This window comes from Cajanus cajan, chromosome 7, assembly GCF_000230855.2.
Source record: "Cajanus cajan strain Asha chromosome 7, NIPB_CcT2T_4, whole genome shotgun sequence".
Classification (NCBI taxonomy): Eukaryota; Viridiplantae; Streptophyta; class Magnoliopsida; order Fabales; family Fabaceae; genus Cajanus; species Cajanus cajan.
The window spans coordinates 9,983,075-10,003,820 of NC_138523.1; the positions used below are offsets into that span (position 1 = coordinate 9,983,075).

At 35.9% G+C, this 20,746-nt stretch overlaps 2 protein-coding genes across 2 annotated transcripts; one reads left to right on the forward strand and one right to left on the reverse strand.

Annotated features, from left to right (window-relative positions):
- Nucleotides 1-9,928: 9,928 nt before the first annotated feature.
- On the reverse strand, nt 9,929-20,647 carry LOC145949744 (uncharacterized). The gene is made up of 2 exons (XM_083060600.1): nt 20,489-20,647; nt 9,929-17,462 (listed from the first exon to the last, which is right to left on the reverse strand). Exon 2 carries the CDS (start codon nt 15,283-15,285, stop codon nt 11,938-11,940), a length of 3,348 nt encoding a protein of 1,115 aa, XP_082916726.1. The 5' UTR covers nt 15,286-17,462; nt 20,489-20,647; the 3' UTR covers nt 9,929-11,937.
- Nucleotides 17,980-18,294, forward strand: LOC109813565 (auxin-induced protein X15). Its single transcript, XM_020377768.3, has one exon. It carries the CDS (start codon nt 17,980-17,982, stop codon nt 18,292-18,294), a length of 315 nt encoding a protein of 104 aa, XP_020233357.1.
- Nucleotides 20,648-20,746: the final 99 nt, after the last annotated feature.

A 20,746-nucleotide genomic window follows, 5' to 3' on the forward strand; every position in this document is an offset into this window, starting at 1 on the left:
TTGCAATCAGAGACTGTACTGTACACTTGGTGTGGAAGATTTGTTCCATCAAATCAATCAAAATCTTGAATTGAAAGATAAATGAAATGTTTGGTCGAAAGGGAAAAAAAATTTATTTACTAATGTATTTTTTCATTTAGCCAAAAAAGAAAAGTAAATAAATATATGATTTGTAAAATAAGTTTTTCATTCTACTTACAGTTTAAATTTCAAATTTTTTCTATCACCTCTCACTTTTCATACACCGTTTCAAGTAGGGATGGCAAATGTACCCGTACCCGTACCTGCGGGTAATACCCGAACCCGTCCCGACTTTGACGGAGAATACCCGGTTTGACCGGGTACGGGTATGGGTACGGGTAAAACCCGATATATTAAATCGGGTACGGGTACAGGTACGGGTATGTACTTACCCGCCCCGTACCCGTACCCGTACCCGTCCCCGTTCCCATTTTTAATTTAATACCCAATTTCAATTTAATTATATTAAAGAATTTTAATATTTTTTTATGTGTGATTATTTATTATAGTATGAGATAAAAAAAATAACCTAATTATTATTATAATATAATTAAAAAAAATAATTTAAAAATATTATATTTTTAAAAAAAAATAAAAAATAAAAAAATTTGACGGGTACGGGTATACCCGATACCGACGGAGACGGGGATGGGATTGAAAATCACGTACCCGACGGGTACGGGTACGGGAACGAGGATGAGTTTGGCTCGTGGAGACGGGAACGGATATCATGAAACCCGTACCCGCCCCGCCCCGTTGCCATCCCTAGTCTCAAGCAAATCAAAAGAGAAAATATTGCATATTCATAATCATTTAGAAAAAAGTTGTACTAATTCATTTAACCCTAAAAATCAGGCTCTTAGAACTTAATCAAAAAGCCTTAATTCACTACAGCGGAAAATCAAATTGTTGGATTTTATAGGACAGCGATATAAACTACACAGTAAAACATAGGGACAGAAAAATCTTGGCTCAACGACAAATGCTACTTATATAGCGCGTTTGAGAAGAAAGAAATTAATCACATGCCGATCAATACACTGTATATTGCTGCACCAACAACAACTTGTTTAGTACGTGGCTAGCTTCTCACGTATAAATAATCAAGATTTTTTGTGTTTCTGCACTGAACTCCTCAATATATATATAAATAGCCAAACTCAGCACAGAGACCACAAGCTCAAAATTTAGAACCTTTCAAAAGTTCACTAATACACCATATCCAAACAAGAAAAAAAATTTAGCATATTATTAGTTGAAGATGCTTAGGTCCTTCGTTGGGAAGATAGAAAAGGGTGTTTCACTCTTTGCACACAGAAGACCCCCATTGAGGTACTTGAATGAAGCCACAAGTGAGGTACCAGAAGATGTTAGGAAAGGATATTTTGCTGTTCTTGCAACCAAGGGTGGAGAATCCAAAAGGTTCATGATAGGAAAAGATTAAAAAAATAAAAAATAAATAAAAAGGTGTTAACAAGATATTTGAAAGAGTTAAGTATTTAAAAGTCATTACTTGTTTAATATCATAGATATTATGCTTACAGGATTTCACTATAGAAAAAAATATATTATAATGCAAGACTTTTTATTTTCACAATATTACTTTTTGTTTTTAAAAGTTTATATAAAAAAATAATGAAAATAAAAAACAATAAAAAGTTGTTTTCATTTTTATTTAATTTTTAAAAACATAAAATAAAATAAATAAATATTTTATAATTAAAAATAAAAACAAAAACTATTTTTTTTAAAACCCGACCCCTAAATTTTCAAATTTTGAAAAACAGTATATCAATAAATTATTACAAATCATTACCTAACATAGTGAGGATTCTTTACCAAAAAAAAAACATAGTTAGGGATAACTTGATCAGGCCTTTTTATTAAGTTACTATTGCACACAAGTGTGGAATTAATGTACCTACCTGATTCGAGGCAGACCCAAGCTTCAACTCATTTTTTTATTTGTGAGGAAGTATCAGTGCAGAAAACAAAAAAGGGAGGGAAAAAAGATTAAGAAAAGATCTATTATTCTCACTTTTTGCCTGTGATATGACTCGATTGGTATTATTGGCACTACATCTACTTCTAGAACTATATTTCAAAAGTATCTAACTAGAATCATTAGTGAAGATCTTACATAAGCAAAGCATAAGAGATTTGATCAACATATTATGGGGACATGGAACGGAGCACTATGGATCTGGGGTCTCAAGTGGAGAACAAGATGGCTACGAAGGGATGATACTCAACTACAAGAACTGGAATCATTGCTTCGAGAAGTTTCACTCGATAATATGCATCAAGACTTCTGGGTGTGGGATCCAGGACAGGATGAGAAATACACTGTCAATTCAGCTTACAAGGAAAAACTATCATGGAAATACGGAAGAGATGAGATACCGGTTCTCAAGCAGCTATGGAAGCTGAAAATTCCGCCTAAGGCAGCAACTCTAATATGGAGATTACATCAAAACGGAATGCCAACTGTTAATAATCTCATAAAAAGAAATATTGGGGTTTCTTTTGAGGATCAACTATGCAGGTTCTGCAAGGGGACTCAAGAAACAAGCCATCACTTGTTCTTTGTATGCAACACAATCGACACATTCAGGAAAGCATGTTATGGGTGGGCAAATTTATCTACTGTACTACCTTCAAATACCAAATAATATTTCATGCAGCTGCCGTGCTCGATCCCTTTTGGAAAAGCAGCAAAAGGCTGGAAAATTTTGTAGTGCGCAGTCCTATATAACATTTGGTTGGTCAGAAATAACATCATTTTTAGATAAGAAAGATTGGACATTGAGCATCTTCAACAGAAAATCAAATATACAACATGGTCTTGGCTAAAAATGGACAAGGCTTTCACCTTCAGCTATGCACAATGGGAGGCCGACCCTGGCACGTGCCTAACTTCATTTGGGTGACAAAGGATGTGATCCTAGGGGTAAGACAAGCAACAAATAGGAAACACAATGTGCTGGATGCCGAGGGAGATTCGACATGGGACAAGGGAGAAGGGCTTAAATTAACGTAGTCACATGACCACAAATGCAATTAGTCTTTTGTTTTGTAATGGGTTGTGTGCCGCACAACACTTGTGGGTTTAAATCATCTTTATTCTTCTCTTCTTGGTTATAGTAGTGTAGTCATATGGGCAATATTACTTCTAACCAAGTATCTTGTACATAGGGTTTTGGCACCCTTAAAGCCATATAATTAAAACTTTATTTTCTTGTTTCAAAAAAAAAAATTCAGAAAGAACTAAAGCTGTCCAGATTCCTCCTACTTCCAAGGTGGCAAAGAATTCTGTATAAGGTTGTTGTGGTTTTCCATTGATTAATTCAATTCAGTGAGACCTCAAAATATTCACTTGTTTCACGACTTCACCTTAATTAGCATTGTTTTTAACCAGGTTTTTTTTTCGTATTTTGGTCTTGTCTGTTGTACGTAAACCTGTTTAGACAATAAGACCTATATGTATGATTTTATTTTACGAACCTGATGCCTTATGTTTTGTACTGGTAACATGAATTGATATACTCATCTATGGATGACATATATGTTTCAATAATTAAGATATTATGAACCCTATGGATTGGACTGATCTACGAATGCATGCAATCATGCAATATTGCAGTCACAGACTTGTCCCCAGGCCCCTACTCACCATACACACAATGAACACGTTTTGCTGCAGATTCCATTGACATTGCGTACGTTGCAGATAATAATAACACAAACCAACGTCACACACTCACACTAAACTCCAAGTCATGAAGCATATCATGTGGCAATATCCTTTCTCTATTGTGAATTCGATTGATCTTACCATATGGTTGATCATTTAGACGAATGACCTGTCAATTAATGAATACAATTGGCAAGAGTCATGTACTATAGAGTCAAGAAATTTCTTGTTTGTTTCTGCATGATGAGTAGTATAAAATTATAAATAACCACACACTCTGCATGTAGAAATAGCCCAAAGCTGAAAAATCATAAGCTTTCAAGTTCACGGTTGAAAATGTTTCTAAATTTTTTTTATTTAAATATACATGGAGAATTTAGCTTTTAGAAAATTTTGTTATGCTTAAAATTTTTTAAGATGTTGCTCAAATATATATAAAGATATTGTTCTTATCATTTAAATTTGGAATACTATGAATTTAATTTCAAAATTATAGGATAATATTAATATTTAAGTTTTGTTAAACTTTAGCTCTATACATAGAAACAATGAATAAAAATTTATTAAAATTGTGCTATTAAATATGCAAAACAACATATCAAACATCAAATAAAAGATAATAACTTTACAACAAGGGCAAAAAAAAATATATTTACAACTAATGTAGAAAGTGAAGTGGTCACAATTTTGAAATTATAGTCAACTATTCTATATATATTGATTGTTATTTAACAGATGTAAAATATTTTTTTACATCGATTCCAGCTAGAACCGACGATGTTGAAAGGATTATTCTACACCAATTAAACAACAATACGTTGTTCAATCATATTTTAATATACCCCAAAGATCATTTTTCCTTTCGTATTCTCACTTCTTCATTTTCCCACTATATATCGCGACCCCTCCTTATAAGCTTCTGACCAATGTTCAAGGTCATTTTCTCCTCTCTTTTTTAGTGACTACAAAGTGGATAGAAAGTCAAGGTTACCTACTTCAGATGATTTGTCAGCTACATTGTCATCATCGGCTAGTAGCAAGAGAAATTGTTTGGGTTGACAATGGTAGTTAGGGACATAATTCATTTTCATCACAATTGTAAGAAAGATCTTGAGTGCGTAAGTCTTGTAATTAAGATGAGGAAAGAAGGCGAATGGGTAGGATTTACTATCCCTAGCTTCAAACATTTTTAAAGCAAATTTGTTTGGTTAGTGTTTACGGTGGAAATCGATAATAGGTTCTTTTTATTTAGACTAGCACAGCAAGTGTTTCAATTTAGGCATATGTTCTCGGATTACAATGAAAAGGAATGAAATAGAATGATCAATAATTACTGGTCTCTAAGCATTCATCAATGATTAATAGATAATTATTTCCATGCACGTAAACACGTAGATGAACAGAATGAACAATAATGATATTAGCAATACAAATCATGGTTCAATTTTATATAATGATCAAGTTACAGTACAGGTTGAAGCATATTGTTCAGGTATACAATTCCACTACATGCTTACAAGAAGGACAAGAAACTACACTAAATCTACTCCTAAGATGAAAACAGGAAAATGGCCGAGAAGAAATCATACCCAAAAACAATTCCGTGTACGAAAGCCATGTGCGCAGGCAGAGAGTACTTCAGAGTATAATTTTAGTATGAGTTTTCCGACCTTTGTAAAGGTCCGTAACTCTTGTATTTATAGAGCAATTAAGAGCAGTTAATTTTGTACATGTACGCCACTAAATCATAACCGCTATCCACTATGCTTGTTACGTGGTCTTAAATTGTAACTTCTCATAATCGTTCGCCCCACGTTTTAACTTTCTCTATTTCGACCCTTACTAATCGCCTTAGTACATCTCAACCGGAACCTCCTAGCACTTCCCTTTTTTTTCGAGCCCCATTCATTCAATCTATTTGATTATATCTCAAGTACAATCGGGCAAGCCTTATGATAATGTTCTCAACAGGTGGTGATTGTTATCTTTCTTTCGAGTAGCTCCTTGAACGTGGCCTTCGACTCACCTAGTTTTTCGAGTAGCCCCAACAAATGCCCCCTAGGAATTCAATCTTGATGTGCTAGCTGGGCACAAAGATTTGAATTCCTATCAAATGTGGTTTTTTGATTATTTATTGAAGTATCTAATCAGATTTCATATTTTCTCAATGAAAACCTATTCTGACTCATACCCTGATCTACAATGCAAATGACTGTTTGATGTGACATTAATGACATTGACGACGCGTGCTCACACTGTTATTAAATATCCTGGCGGCCGTTTTTGATTTGAATTTCACCTTGAATTACAGGCTCATTTCATCTCAAGCCCATTAAAACCCCTTTTTTTCTTTTTACCCTAGGGTAAAATCACATTCACTGCTTTTCTTCTTGGCGCTCAAGTCTTTTCGTTTTCTGCTTCTGCGTTTCTTGGCTCTTTCCTTCTCCGGTAACCTTCATTTCTTCATTCTAAGCTTTTTGCCTCCATCAATATTTCTACCGTCATGGCTTCCTCTGCTGCGTCTACCTCTGCTGCCATAGCTTCCACAGTGTCTCCTACCGTCACTTCTTCCTTGTCTCCAACTATGGCTGTTACAACATCTCATGCTGTAATAGCAACTGCAACTTCTAGTCAGTCCATTCCTTTGTTGATGAGTAATGTGCAAGTTTGTAATGTCCCAGATAGCAATGAAGCCTTCATACCCATTCCTGGCATGGAGGAGGCCAGCCTCAAGATTTATAACTCCCAGGTACTCCTTCCCTTCTCCCTTGAGAATGGTAATATTCATGCTTTTCTAGGACCGTTCGTTGGTCAAAATAGGAAGAAATTTGGTAATACTTTGTTACCTGAGGATTCATCTACTCTGCCCTTTATTCATTCACCAGAGATAGATCTTTCTTTGCTTAGAGATACTACCAAGATTTTTAAGGTCTTTCCTCCCGTAAAAAATAGGCATTTGGAATGGTTACTTCGTGTGGAAAATGAAATGAGTTCTTCATGGGTCGAAACTGGTATATTTGAGTTTATTCAGCTTGCAAAATTTGACTTACATCTGTTCGACCCACAAATGCTCTTGTCTGCAATTTTCTTCTGGAATAGGGAGACGCGAGCCTTCAAGTTTCCCTGTGGGTTCGTCTGCCCTACTTTGCTAGATATTGATGCCATAACTGGTTTAACCCCTTTGGGAGATAGATTCTACCCCGATGTTTTCGAGGAAGAAATTTCGATCAAAGAACTTTCCATAACATGGGATAAGAAGACGTATCTAGCTTTCATCAATGCTCATGTAGGACAAACCGGGACCCCTGTTTTGCCGTCTGAACATATTGCCTTTCTAATGTATTGGTTATCTGCTTGCGTGTTTTGTACTCCTTCGCTTCAGGTTCCAAAATATTACTTTACTCTCGCCCAAGCCTTACATTTGAAAAGGAAAGTTTGTTTAAGTAAACTTTTATTGGCTTCCTTGTATACCTGTCTCGATGAAGCTTCTGAAAGCCTTTTTCGAGAGAATGGTCCTCGCAATCTTTCTGGACCCTTATGGTTGCTTCAACTATGGCTGAATTCCATTTTCGAGAAGAAACTATCCCTTACTTCATCCTTTACTCCCACATTCGAACTTGAGGGTGCGCGTTTAACAACTTTGACCCCTCAAAAACGTTTAATTGATAATTTTGCAACATATGTTAACGTCATTCTAAGTTTCACTGAATTTAGTGAAGATTTAGCTCCTTTCATTCGACCCACCTTGACAGGTCCATCCTAGCTTTGACAAAATAACCAGGTTTGGAATATCACTTCAGCTTCTGTCGAGATGTGGGCTAGCTTTTTATCCTGGGACGTAATTATGTCTGGTATTAGACAAAAAGAAGTTAGGATCTATCCCTACCAACCCCAGATGTTTGCTCGCCAATTTGGACTGTGTCAGATGAAGCCTCTTCCTCTTCGAAGAAAAGAAAGTATTGATTCTGACATTTGTGTTGATACAGGAAACTATGAGGAAGTTTTAAACTTTATTCTTCGACCTGAAAAAGAACTCAAATTTACCCCTTGCCGTTTCTCTCCCTCTTTCTTAATGTCAAAGTGTTATCTTCGATGGTGGTGTACATATCATATGGATAAACTTCTCAATTTTGATACATTTTTGAACCATGTCGAGGTTGAAAGCGAAGAAGACCGTGCTAAACTCAAAAAGCTCTGAACTGACCTGCTTACGATCAAAGACTCAACGGCGGAAATGGTGTCTTCTCTGCAAAAATTACAACAAGAAGAGAAGGATATAGAGATCACCATCAAGTCTCTCCAACATGAGTTAGAGAAGGCTCGCTCGAAGAAAAATGCCATTAAGGTTCAAAGTCAAGAGATCAAGCAGCGTCAAACGGGTCTCAAAGAGGAAGGCAAGGTCATATCTTCTCGACTTGCGAAGACCTTAGAGCAAAAGAAGCATTTGGAAGCTCAATGTTCCTCTCGAAGGAAACGTTTGGACGAGGCTTACAAGGCTTACAACGATTTTAAATCAAAATTTTGTAATAATTAGATTTTCTTTTATTTATCCTTGAACAATCAATATTCTATCCTTTTATGAAAGCTTTTTAAGTATTTTCCATTTATTACTTTGCTTGCATTCGAATTTAATTCTCTGATCACATACGCATTACTTGAATATACTTGCTCGACTACAAAGGGACCTTCCCAATTATAAGACCATTTACCTAGATATCGAGATTTTTGATCCATGGGAAGAATTACTTTTAACACCAAGTCCCCAACTCGAAATCGTTGTGTTTTAACCCTCTTGTTGTACGATTTCTCGACTCTTTCCTTTTGTCGAATAATATTTTGCAACGCAATTAACCTTTCCTCCTCTAAAGAAATCAACTCATCATACATTAAACTCCAATAATCATCAGTAGGTAATTCATTCTGTATCTGTATATGAATTAATTGTAAGTTAATATCAATAGGAAGGATAGCCTCATGCCCATACACTAATTTATATGGAGTAGTTTTTGTAGCATCTCTCGGAGAATTTCTATATGCCCATAGAATTTGAACAAGTGTTTCATGCCAACTTCGTGGCCTGCTTGATACATGCTTTTTAATTAACCCGATCACCACTTTGTTAGCAGCCTCGACTTGACCATTTGCTTGTGCATAATATGGTGTTGAAGTTATCAACTTAATCTCTCTCGATTCTGTATATTGAGCGACTTTTCGACCCGTGAAGACTGTGCCTTGATCAGTAGTAATTGTTTGAGGAATCCCAAACCTTGTAATAATGTGATCTTCGACGAAATTAATTATGTCGTTTTGCTCGACATCTTTTAAAGGGATAGCTTTAACCCATTTTGTAAAATAATCTATGGCGACCAATATATATCTGTGATTTTTCGAGAAAGGTGGGTGCATTTGTCCAATTAAATTCATTGCCCAACCTCGAAATGGCCAAGGTTTGATGACCGAATGCAACTCACTTGCTGGTACTTTTTGTATCGGCCCATGTTTTTGACATTTTTCACAACTTTTTGTGAATTCGATACAATCCTTAATCATAGTTGGCCAATACAAACCTTTTCTCGACAAAACCCATTTCATCTTCTTTCCAGCCTGATGTGCTCCACAAATACCTTCATGTATCTCTCGCATAGCTATATAACTCTCATGACTTCCAAGGCACCTGAATAAGATTCCATCGAAACCTCTTTTATATAATTCATTGTCTAGCAATACATAATTGAGGGCTTGGAGTTTGATTTTTCTTTCGATCTTTAGATTAGGATTTTGCAAATATTCGATTAATTCGCTTCTCCAGTCTCGTTGATTCGAGGAACCAATATTCAGACTTTCTCGATGATCTATCAATTCATTTTCTATATGCAATAGGTGCTCCAAACACTCTTTACTTACTTTATACCCTGAGGCTGTTTGGGCTAACTTATTTGCAATGGCATTTGAGCCTCGAGGAATATGTTGTAATTCAACTTCATCGAAAATATTAAGCAATTGTACAACTTGAGTTTTAAATTCAATTAACTTCTCATTTAAACATTTATATTCTTGTGTTAATTGTTTGATGACTAATTGTGAATCTCCCCGAATTAATACATTTCGAGCACCCAATTCTACAAGCATTACGAGTCCCGTTATTAATGCTTGATACTCAGTTTCATTGTTCGAGTACCTCTTGTTCATTTTACAGGATAATTTCGTCGGGAACCCTTCTGGGGATACGATTAAAATCCCTATTCCAGCGCCTAACTCGTGTTTCGAGCCATCGAAATATAATTTCCAAGGCTTGGTGGTTAGGTAATTAACTTCTTCAGTTTTATTCGAATGATCTGCAAGAAAATCTGCAATTATTTGTCCTTTAGTTGCTTTTAGCGGCTCGAAAGTTAACGAGTATTCAGTTAACGCGAGTGCCCATTTGCCGACTCGAGAATGTAACACAGGTTTACACAACATATATTTTATCACATTACTTCGGCAAAGTATTACAACATCACGAGTCCTAATATAGTACTTCAACTTAGTACAAGCAACATAAAGACTTAAACATAATTTCTCTAAAGGGGTATATCTAGTTTCTGCTCCTACTAACATTCAACTTAAATAATAAATTGCTCTTTCGATGCCATTATCATCATCTTGCGCCAGCATGCCCGCAATAGTCGAATCACTAGCTGAAATATACAACTTCAATTGCTTCCCTTTAGAGAGTGGTGCAAGCACTGGAGGATGAGCCAGGTAAAATTTAATTTCCTCGAACGCTTTCTGGTGCTCTTCATTCCATCGAAATTCTTGCTCCTTTTTTAAACGTAACAAAGGAGAGAACACTTTAGTTTTACAAGACAAATCCGAGATAAATCTTCTCAAAAAATTTACTTTACCTAAAAGAGATTGAAGTTCCTTCTTGTTCGATGGAGGTTTAGTCTCCATGATAGCCTTCGTCTTATTTCGATTAACTTCAATTCCTTTCTGGTGTATGACAAACCCTAGAAATTCTCCTACTGTAACACCAAAAGCACATTTTAGAGGATTCATTTTCAAACCATGTTTTCTCATTCTCTCAAAAGATAATTTTAAATGGTTTAGGTGGTCCTCTTTTTGCTTTGACCCAACAATTATATCATCGATATATACTTGCACAAACTTACCAATTAAATCATGGAATATCAAATTCATTGTCCTCTGATAAGTCGCACCTGCGTTTTTTAATCCAAACGGCATCATCACCCATTCATAGACGCCTAGAGCACCTGGGCATCGAAAAGCAGTTTTCGATACATCATTAGCTGCAATATAAATTTAGTTATATCCAGAATAACCATCGAGTAAAGTCATAATTTCATTACCTGCAGCGGCGTCTATCATAGTTTCAGCTATGGGCATAGGATACTCATCTTTGGGAGTTGCCATGTTAAGATCTCGAAAATCAATGCATACTCTAAGTTTCCCGTTTTTCTTCATAACTGGCACTATATTCGAGATCCACTCGGGATATCTTGAAGTTCTGATGAACTTCGCTTTCAATAATCTCTCGATTTCTCCTTTGATTTTTTCAACTACTTTAGGAGCAAATCTTCGAGGACTTTGCTTCACAGGTTTCTTCCCTGGGATCATGGGTAGCCTATGCTCTACCAACTCTCGATCTAATCCTGGCATTTCATCATAATCCCATGCAAAGCAATCTTTGTATTCATGCAAAACTTGAATTATTTCCTCCTTTAACTTCCCTTGCAAGAACTTGCTGACATAAGTTACTTTCCTATTTTCGACAGTTCCTAGATTAATTTCTTCAAGCGGGTCTTGGGACTCTAACTTATGTTCTTCATTGGTGGCCCTTTCGAATCCCAGGGGCGAATCATCGAAAATACAGTCTAATTTGGGTTCCAGCTCTTGCTCTTTGCATTCTTTGGTTTTTTCGACCTTCTGGTCTCTTTCTATTTTTTCTTTTTCTGTTTGTCTCGAGGAAACTTGGTCCTCTCGGTTTTTCTCTGTTTTTTCTTTTCCTTTGTTTTTTCCAACTTCGAGATCTATATTTGTTTTTTGTTTTTCTTCTTTTTTTTCCACCTCGAAGTTTACCTTTGTTTTTTGTTTTTCTTCGACCACAATGGCCGCACTATCCTTGCCATCTCCACAATATTGTTCTTCGGCCATGTTGGCCGTTCGATCGGCCACATAGGCCGATATTCGAGCTAAAAAGCTCGAGTAAGGATCTTCATCCTTCATTCTTCAGGTGGAGCCGAATCCTTTTCGGCTCGAATCACAAATCCCTTTTTCACATCCCAGCAAAAGGTTTTCTTGACTCCTTCTTCTTCATTCATCACCCCAGAATTGTAAGCATCAAACGGTTTGGTCTTGGCAAATGCTGTCAATTGTTGATCAGCAAAGTACATGCCAACTTCATACGTCTTCTGGTCTGCCTCGAGAACCTCCAACCCTTCGTCATCATTCCAGAAGAAAATCTTCTGGTGAACCGTGGAAGGAACAGCACCTACCCCATGGATCCACTCTCGACCCAGCAAAACATTAAAATTCGTCTTCGACGGTGTCACTATGAACATGGTGGTTCTCTTCACACTCCCAATCTGCACATCAAGCATAATCATGCCTTCAGGGTGTGAAGACTGTCCTGCATAGTCAGAGATCATTATGTTGTGAGGCTTCAAATCAGCTAAGGATTTTCCAAACCTCTTCAGCATTGTCTTAGGTAGGATGTTCACAGCTGCACCTCCATCGACCAAGACCTTGTTCACCTCTTGCCCCTTGATCATCAGTGTTAACAATAGGGGCTTAAGGTGTCCTTTCATTTCCTCCGTGGGAGAATCGAAGACAGCAGAATTGAACTTGGGGATGACCCTCGAGATTTGATTGACCCAAATGATTTTGGATTCATAGTTGGGGTCATCAAAGAAGTCTTCTCGCTGCATATCCTCTAGTTCATTCACAGACTCCATAGCCCCAGCATACTCTGAGGGTAAAATGGAGACTACCCCACAAATGTCTTCCAGGGAATCCTCGAAGCCACTCTCGAAACAATCAGTTATCATGTCTTCATCGTCTTCGACGAACTTCCGAGAGGATTCTCCTTTCTGAGGGACCGGAACCGAGAAACGATTTCCCCTGACGCCTTCGAAGGTAGCCTTACGCATCCTTTGTTGTCTCCTCCACTGGGTTTTGGTTAGATTGTTGAAAGGCTGTCGAAAGCCACGCCCATAGCCACCAATCGAGACTCCACCAGGTCCTGAAGTCGAATTTGGAGCTTTCCCAAGAATTCCTTGCATTGGGTGTGCAACATAATTCATTATCTGTTTTCCTCGACCCATTCCACCAATTGCAGGCCTTGGTGGTGCATTCCATTTTCCTATTGGCACATTCGCATTCGGCACAAAAGTATTGCCGAATCTTGACGAGTTGTACATCTCCATCTTCCCTACTGGAGCATTATATTGAGGCATATGAACCTGCCTCATGGTCAACCCAGGATTCGACTGAGCGTTGAGTCTAGTTTTCTCACGCAGCTTTTCAGCCTTATAACTCTTCACCATTTCCGATTCTTCGAACGCTTTAGCCGCAGCTCTATCGAAAACAGCGCTGCATCGAGGGCACAACATAACCTCTTTATCAGCTTCTTTCTTCTTCGACAGGAACTCAACCAGACTATCCCCTTCTTTTGGGTAGATAGGTTCCTGCTCCTTGGCAAAATCCTCCATTAACTCCTCGAGCTTCTCATCAGAAATAGGTTCGATGTTCTCATCATCCTCGACAGTAACATCCACCATATTGATCCCCATTGGAACTGGTTCAATATATCCAGTATGAGCAGCGAATGGGTCTGTGTCAACTTTCATATCCTTTTCTCCGAAAGCAAGGCGACCATCAGTAATCGCCTTTTCGATCAAATCCCTGAAACGTACACAATTGTTAGTCCAATGACCATACATATTATGATATTTACAAAATTTCTTTCCTTTTCTCTGCTCGAATGATGGGATCTTATGATTTTCTAGGAGTACAATTTGTTTATCTTTTAGTAAGATATCAAATATCTTTTCTGCTTTAGTTACATCGAAACTATATTTCTTAGTCGAATTTCCTCCTACACTATCCCCTGGTTTTAACATTTGACACTGATACGTTGGGCCAGGACGTAATTTTGCTATGTTGATCTCAAAATCTTCACTCGAAACCTCACAGTTGGGATCTTCACTGAATTCAGAATTTTCTAAGTAAGCTACCTTTTCCTTTCGAACAAACTTATCAAATTTTCTTAGTCTTTCTTTTTCTATTTTGATTTGTTCAATCCTCCTTACCTTTTCGGCTAACTGGGTCATATCTCTCAATTGTTCATTTACTAATTTCTTGCGTATCGAGAAATCTAACCCTGTCGCTACAATCCTAACTAATTCATGTTCAGGTATATTAGTATAACATCGAGATTTTAATTGCCTGAACCTATTTAAATAGTCATCTAAAGTATCCTGGTTCTGCCTCTTAATGTTCATTAGATCGACTATACTTACTTTCGTTTCTTCTCTGAAGAAATGTTCATGGAAACTACCTTCTAACTGAACCCAAGTGTGTATCGAATTCGGGGGCAAGGTTGTGAACCATGTAAAAGCGTGTTTAGTCAATGAACTTGGAAAATATTTCATTTTTAAATACTCATTATTTGCCAAATCCCCACATTCGACTCCATACCTAGCTATGTGTTCGACCGTTGACTCAGTTAACTCTCCCGCAAATTTTGAAAACTTTGGTACTTTTATTCCTCGAGGTAGTTCTGCTTGAGTTATATAATCTGGGAAGGCTGACACAAAATAAGGTCGTTCATTTCGACCTACATCGAATCCGTGTCTATTCAGTATTCTTTCTACCATTTGATCTAAGTTGTCTTGTGGATTCCTATTAGGTCGAACTACGTTCTGATGAAAATTCTCATTCCCTCCAGGATTTTCCATTTCATTCAGATTCGCACTCATGCCTCTCGAAGGTGATCCATCCCCTAATTTATCTCCTATTTTGTTTATCAATTCGTATAGAGGAGTCATAATATTATGCATTTGAGTCGATAACAAATTAACCATGTCATGATTACTATGGTCCATTTGTTGTCGAAGAGCCATCATGGCTTGGTTACTAATACTCGTAGGTACATAACTGCCTTGTCGAATCAAAGAACCCTCCTGACTTGTTCCTATATGCTGATACGGGTCTTGCATAACAAAACCCATGCCATTCGGCCCAGGATTGTATCCCTGTGGGGATACATGCATTTGTGAATTGGGTCCTATTAACGGTATTGGCATTTCGACATGCACAGGTTGGGTATTTCGCCAATTCTGTGGCATACCCCAGGGATATTCCCTAGTGACATTCGCTAGTTCCTGAGTAACATTTGTTTGCCTAGCTGTGTTTTTGAGTAACACAGGGGATGAAGACGTTGCCCCCCTAGTCACATTAGTCACATTATCAGGATTATAATTTGCTTGTTCTACGTCAACATGATTATTATTGTTAGCACTTGTTTCTCTGTTAGACGTAGACATTGTTCTTCCACTCCTAAGTCTCATGCAACACACATACCCAAAACTAGTCCAATTATGTTTGATTTAAACTGTCCCACTGGGCGTGCCAATTTGTTTACGGTGGAAATCGTTAATAGGTTCTTTTTATTTAGACTAGCACAGCAAGTATTTCAATTTAGGCATATGTTCTCGGATTACAATGAAAAGGAATGAAATAGAATGATCAATAATTACTGGTCTCTAAGCATTCATCAATGATTAATAGATAATTATTTCCATGCACGTAAACACTTAGATGAACAGAATGAACAATAATGATATTAGCAATACAAATCATGGTTCAATTTTATATAATGATCAAGTTACAGTACAGGTTGAAGCATATTGTTCAGGTATACAATTCCACTACATGCTTACAAGAAGGACAAGAAACTACACTAAATCTACTCCTAAGATGAAAACAGGAAAATGGCCGAGAAGAAATCATACCCAAAAACAATTCCGTGTACGAAAGCCATGTGCGCAGGCAGAGAGTACTTCAGAGTATAATTTTAGTATGAGTTTTTCGACCTTTGTAAAGGTCCGTAACTCTTGTATTTATAGAGTAATTAAGAGCAGTTAATTTTGTACATGTACGCCACTAAATCATAACCGTTATCCACTATGCTTGTTACGTGGTCTTAAATTGTAATTTCTCATAACCGTTCGCCCCACGTTTTAACTTTCTCTATTTCGACCCTTACTAATCGCCTTAGTACATCTCAACCGGAACCTCCTAGCACTTCCCTTTTTTTCGAGCCCCATTCATTCAATCTATTTGATTATATCTCAAGTACAATCGGGCAAGCCTTATGATAATGTTCTCAACAGGTGGTGATTGTTATCTTTCTTTCGAGTAGCTCCTTGAACGTGGCCTTCGACTCACCTGGTTTTTCGAGTAGCCCCAACAGTTAGGTTCCTAGAAATTCAAATCCAAGATCTAAACCAAAATAATTATATTTTCAATTTTTAAATCTGAACCAATCTGATTTTTTGGGTTCGGATTGATTGTAGATCCTTCATCCATTTAGGTTTGTAGATCTCTCTTAGGCCTGCTACCGACTGTTTTTGGGCTGGTTTTACTAGCTATCACCTAACCATATGCTATTTTCTCAATTAATTTTCAGTCACAGTTAATTAACTTGATTTCAACAAATTGAAACTTGAAACACGTGCTCAATTTCATTTCCAGACAATCACTTTGACATCTAACATTAATGCGGCAATGCTTTCCCTCCCTGTCGGGATTTTGATCTTATCTGCATGCATATGGTTTCTTAAGTATTGAAAAGAGAACAGAATTTTCAAATCATGTACATGGTATTAACGTGATATATAAACATCCATATTTTAATACGATATCCAACACCATTAACAATTCTGCACTATTGCTTCACATACTTGTTCCAGGCCTAGTTACCCATCATAAAAGCGTTTTGTTTGGAACCAATTCATATTGCATTGTTGTAGATAACGATATAACTAAGAAATTAATAATACCACTTATATCAATGCCACCGTTAAACTACAAACAAATAGATTTTGGCAAACGATGACAATTACAAATGAAGCATCAATATCATACAGTTCTTTCCCTTCCTAGTGAGACTTAACTTGATCTTATCTGCACAGTTCAGGATATTCAACTCTCCACGTATAAATATATTTTGTCATACTGTGATTTTCACTTATAAGAAAAAGCATTCAAGGAAGAACAGATTTTTCTAGTTTTGTAAATTATCACAATATAAAGATCAAACTTAATTAATTAATACTAACAGGAATAAATCTCATTCCTTTCTTGAGATCATTAATAAAGACTATAATTTCAATTTTTTTTTCAGTAAGAGACAATATTTCTATGTATGTTTCTATTTTATACGTACATACTTTCATGTCTCATATGTATAGTTATATCAGTTTTCATAACTTTTTTTATAGACTTTCACAGCAAATAAAAGTACTGATGCTTCATATAATTTTGAGGAATAATGAGTTAAATTAGAAAATTAAAATTTTATGATGCGATAGAATTCTCAATTACACAGAATAAACCAGAATATATATATATATATATATATATATATATAAACTATATCAACAGATGCACCTAATACTTCCTGCCAAACCTGTCTATTTGTCGTCTCCAGTCATCCTTTACGAAGCAAGAAATGAAATCCCACCTAACATTGCAATCAGAAACTGCGCACTTAGTTTAGAAGATTTCTTTCATGAACATTCATATCAATCAAGATCTTGCGGTGAAAAGCAAACAGAAAACTCCTTATTCACAAAGAATCAATTGGAAAAAAAACAATATTCAATTAGGCCAAAACCAAAAAAGGCTTATTTATTACTACTTCAACTGAAAATCAAATTGTTGGATTTTAATTAGAAAACTATATACCATATATTATACAGTAACAGTAAGACATTGGGACAACAAAATCTTGGCTCTCCCTCAACAATAAAAACTGCTTAGCGCGTTGAGAAAGAAGAAATTGACCTATCAACAATGGCAATAAATGCACTTTAGCTACACGTACACTTGCCCCAATAATCAATATTATTTTATGAGTTTGAGCGTGTTCTCAATATATAATTGTATATAAATAGCCTAGATGCCCCAAGCTCAAAAACATAAAATCTTTTAAGTTCATCAGTTTAAAGAAGAAAAAATTAGCATTCAAACTTGAGAAGATGCTTAGGTCCTTTGTTGGGAAGATACAAAAGGGTGTTTCACTCTTTGCACACAGAAGGCCCCCAGTGAGGTACTTCAATGAGGCCACAGGTGAGGTGCCAGAAGATGTTAGGGAAGGATATTTTGCTGTTCTTGCAACCAAGGGTGGAGAATCCAAAAGGTTCATTGTTGGATTGCATTACTTGAATGATCCTGCTTTCCTGGGACTGTTGGATCAAGCTCAGGAAGAGTTTGGTTTCAGGCAAAAGGGTGCTCTTTCGATCCCTTGTCAGCCTCAAGAATTACAGAAGATTCTAGATGGTCGCAGAATGTAGAGCAGAGAAGCATCAAAGTTGCATATGATAGACAACAATCTAGGCCTAGGGAGTTTTAATTTTCTAGTTATAACTACTTAAGCCTTTTGCTATACAGCCTCAAGATGTATATGCAGATAATTCAATATATTCTTTAAGTCAATTAACTGATACCGGTTTTAATACTAGTATCACACCCTTTTAAACAGACTCTTCTTATTAATTGAATTTTATGAAAAGTTACAAAATTTTATGACCCTCACGTCTTATTAATAATTCTTTTTCTTGAGTTTTGTAACCAGCACTCCTCCTTGCGATAATAATAAATAAATAAATAAATAATTAGTTCTATATATCACGTAATAGTTTAATTTCTATGTCGTTGATTTACACTCGATCAAATTCTTAAAAACCCTCCTAGCAGAACTGTTATTCTTGTAAATTTATACTAGCTAGCATCCCATTTCATAATGCTAGAAAAAAGATCCTGTGATATCTGTCTAAATAAAATAAAACAAATGTAGAACGTCCCTTATAAGAATCAATAGCAAGATAATGTGGTTCGGGAGAATTATTGAATGGTCATTGATCAGAATCATGAATACGCGGTAATTTTATACCATAAAATAATTTATCGTGTTGCGGGAATTGTTCTGTCAGCTACCAGCCTGCAAATTAATTTGCAGCATATTCCATTACTTTTATCTTTGCTACATCGATTACTCCAAAAGATGTTTTATTGTTGCTATCAATTATTTCTAAATACTTGCAGAGGATGATAGCATATTAACCAAGTGTATCTGAACCACTAGGTTTAACCTAGTGGTTAAGTGAGGAGGGATTGAGGTAGTTAAAAGCATGAGAACCTAGGTTCAATTTTCATTGCGATTATTTTTATAATCTTTCCTATCTTTACTAAAAAAAAATCAAGTGTATCTCTAGTGAATTATTTTGTAGGAAAAAGTTAAAACTTAAAAGATCATAGATTCACAATATCATATTGCTTACTCAAACATGCTTTCACTGCTGAAAAAGATTTAAATAGTGCTCTCGTTGGCTTTGTCATCCCATTTTGGATGTTTCCATTATTGTTCTAAAAGATTGTAGTGATATATTATTGAGATGGAGAGAATCGAAAGATTCTTTTCATTGATACTGACCCAAATGCATAGCAGATCGACTGACTCCGCGATGCAGTTGTAACTGAACTTCAAAACCATGGGCAGATGTCATGTTATGACTATTTTGATTTTGATATATAATATGTTAAAGTAGGAGTACAGTAATGTTAAAATGTGATAGAAATTTGATATTTTAGTATACATGTTACAAATGTGTTAATTATTATATGATATTATTTGTGTAGTTGTAAAGTAATCTTTGGAAGAAAAAAAAAGTGATTAACAGGCAAATTTGCACACAAGTTATTTGGTCCATTTCAACCTAACCTAAAAATACATCAACTTCAAAGCCGAATGTTCCTAACCAATCTGAATTGCTAGCTCTATGTTTGGATTAAATTTTAATAAATTTATTCCAAACAAGACTAATGTTAAAAATTTATTTTTAAAGGATGTTAATATATTTGTGTTTGGGATTGATATTAAAAATAAAATAAAAAAGCTTAAAAGTTTGACTTTGTACAAATAATATTAAAAAAAAAATACAGAACAAACATCACCCAAATGTTAACTTTGCGTTTGCTCAAGAAAGAATATGAGCAACTCTTGGCGCAGTATTCCCATAATAAAGTTCATTCCATTTAAGGTAGTATTCTTGCGTATACAAAGTAATATCTTAAAATGAAATAGAACTGAAACAATATTTCTACCTCGATCAATTGCTCAATTCATCGTACACGAGTAAAAACTTGATAATCAAAATAGGATGTGTTTCTAATAGTTTTTAGTTACAAAGGAGGTTTAAAGATCCAGTATGAGAAAATTGAGAGATTTGGAGTAACTTGAGTAAGGTTCGTGGAAATTCCAAGTTTATATGTGTATTGGGGTGTAACTGTAAGTGTTGTATAATTAGAAGGGTCTCTAAATGTATATTTGAATAATATAGCCCTGCGTAATTCACTCGGTTCTGACTTCTGAGACAAAACGAGACAAAATGTTTAAAAGTTAAAAACCGCTTAGAGATGAGCATAATTTGCCAAACCGATTTTAAACTTGGTGATGTAAAGTTTCAGAATGAAAGCACTAATTCTTACTTCGTAAAATATTTTGTTAAGGCATGTTGATTCAAGGAATCTCTAGTAAACTGCATGCATCGGACACCTTCCAAAAACTAACTAGGAGCAAATTTCCAGTAACTTCCTCCTGCATAAGCCTCAAAGGCAAAGTGATATAAAAGGACAACTATTTAGCATTTATATTGTTTTAACTTAATTCATACAACGACTCATGGATCCATTATTCTAAAAGGAAACAACTCTTCAAAGATAACTCAACCAATCCAATATGAGATA

Coding starts and splice junctions, on each gene's coding strand:
- LOC109813565 (XM_020377768.3), top strand. CDS start 17,980: ATGCTTAGGTCCTTTGTTGGGAAGATACAAAAGGGTGTTTCACTCTTT.
- LOC145949744 (XM_083060600.1), bottom strand. CDS start 15,285: ATGAGACTTAGGAGTGGAAGAACAATGTCTACGTCTAACAGAGAAACA.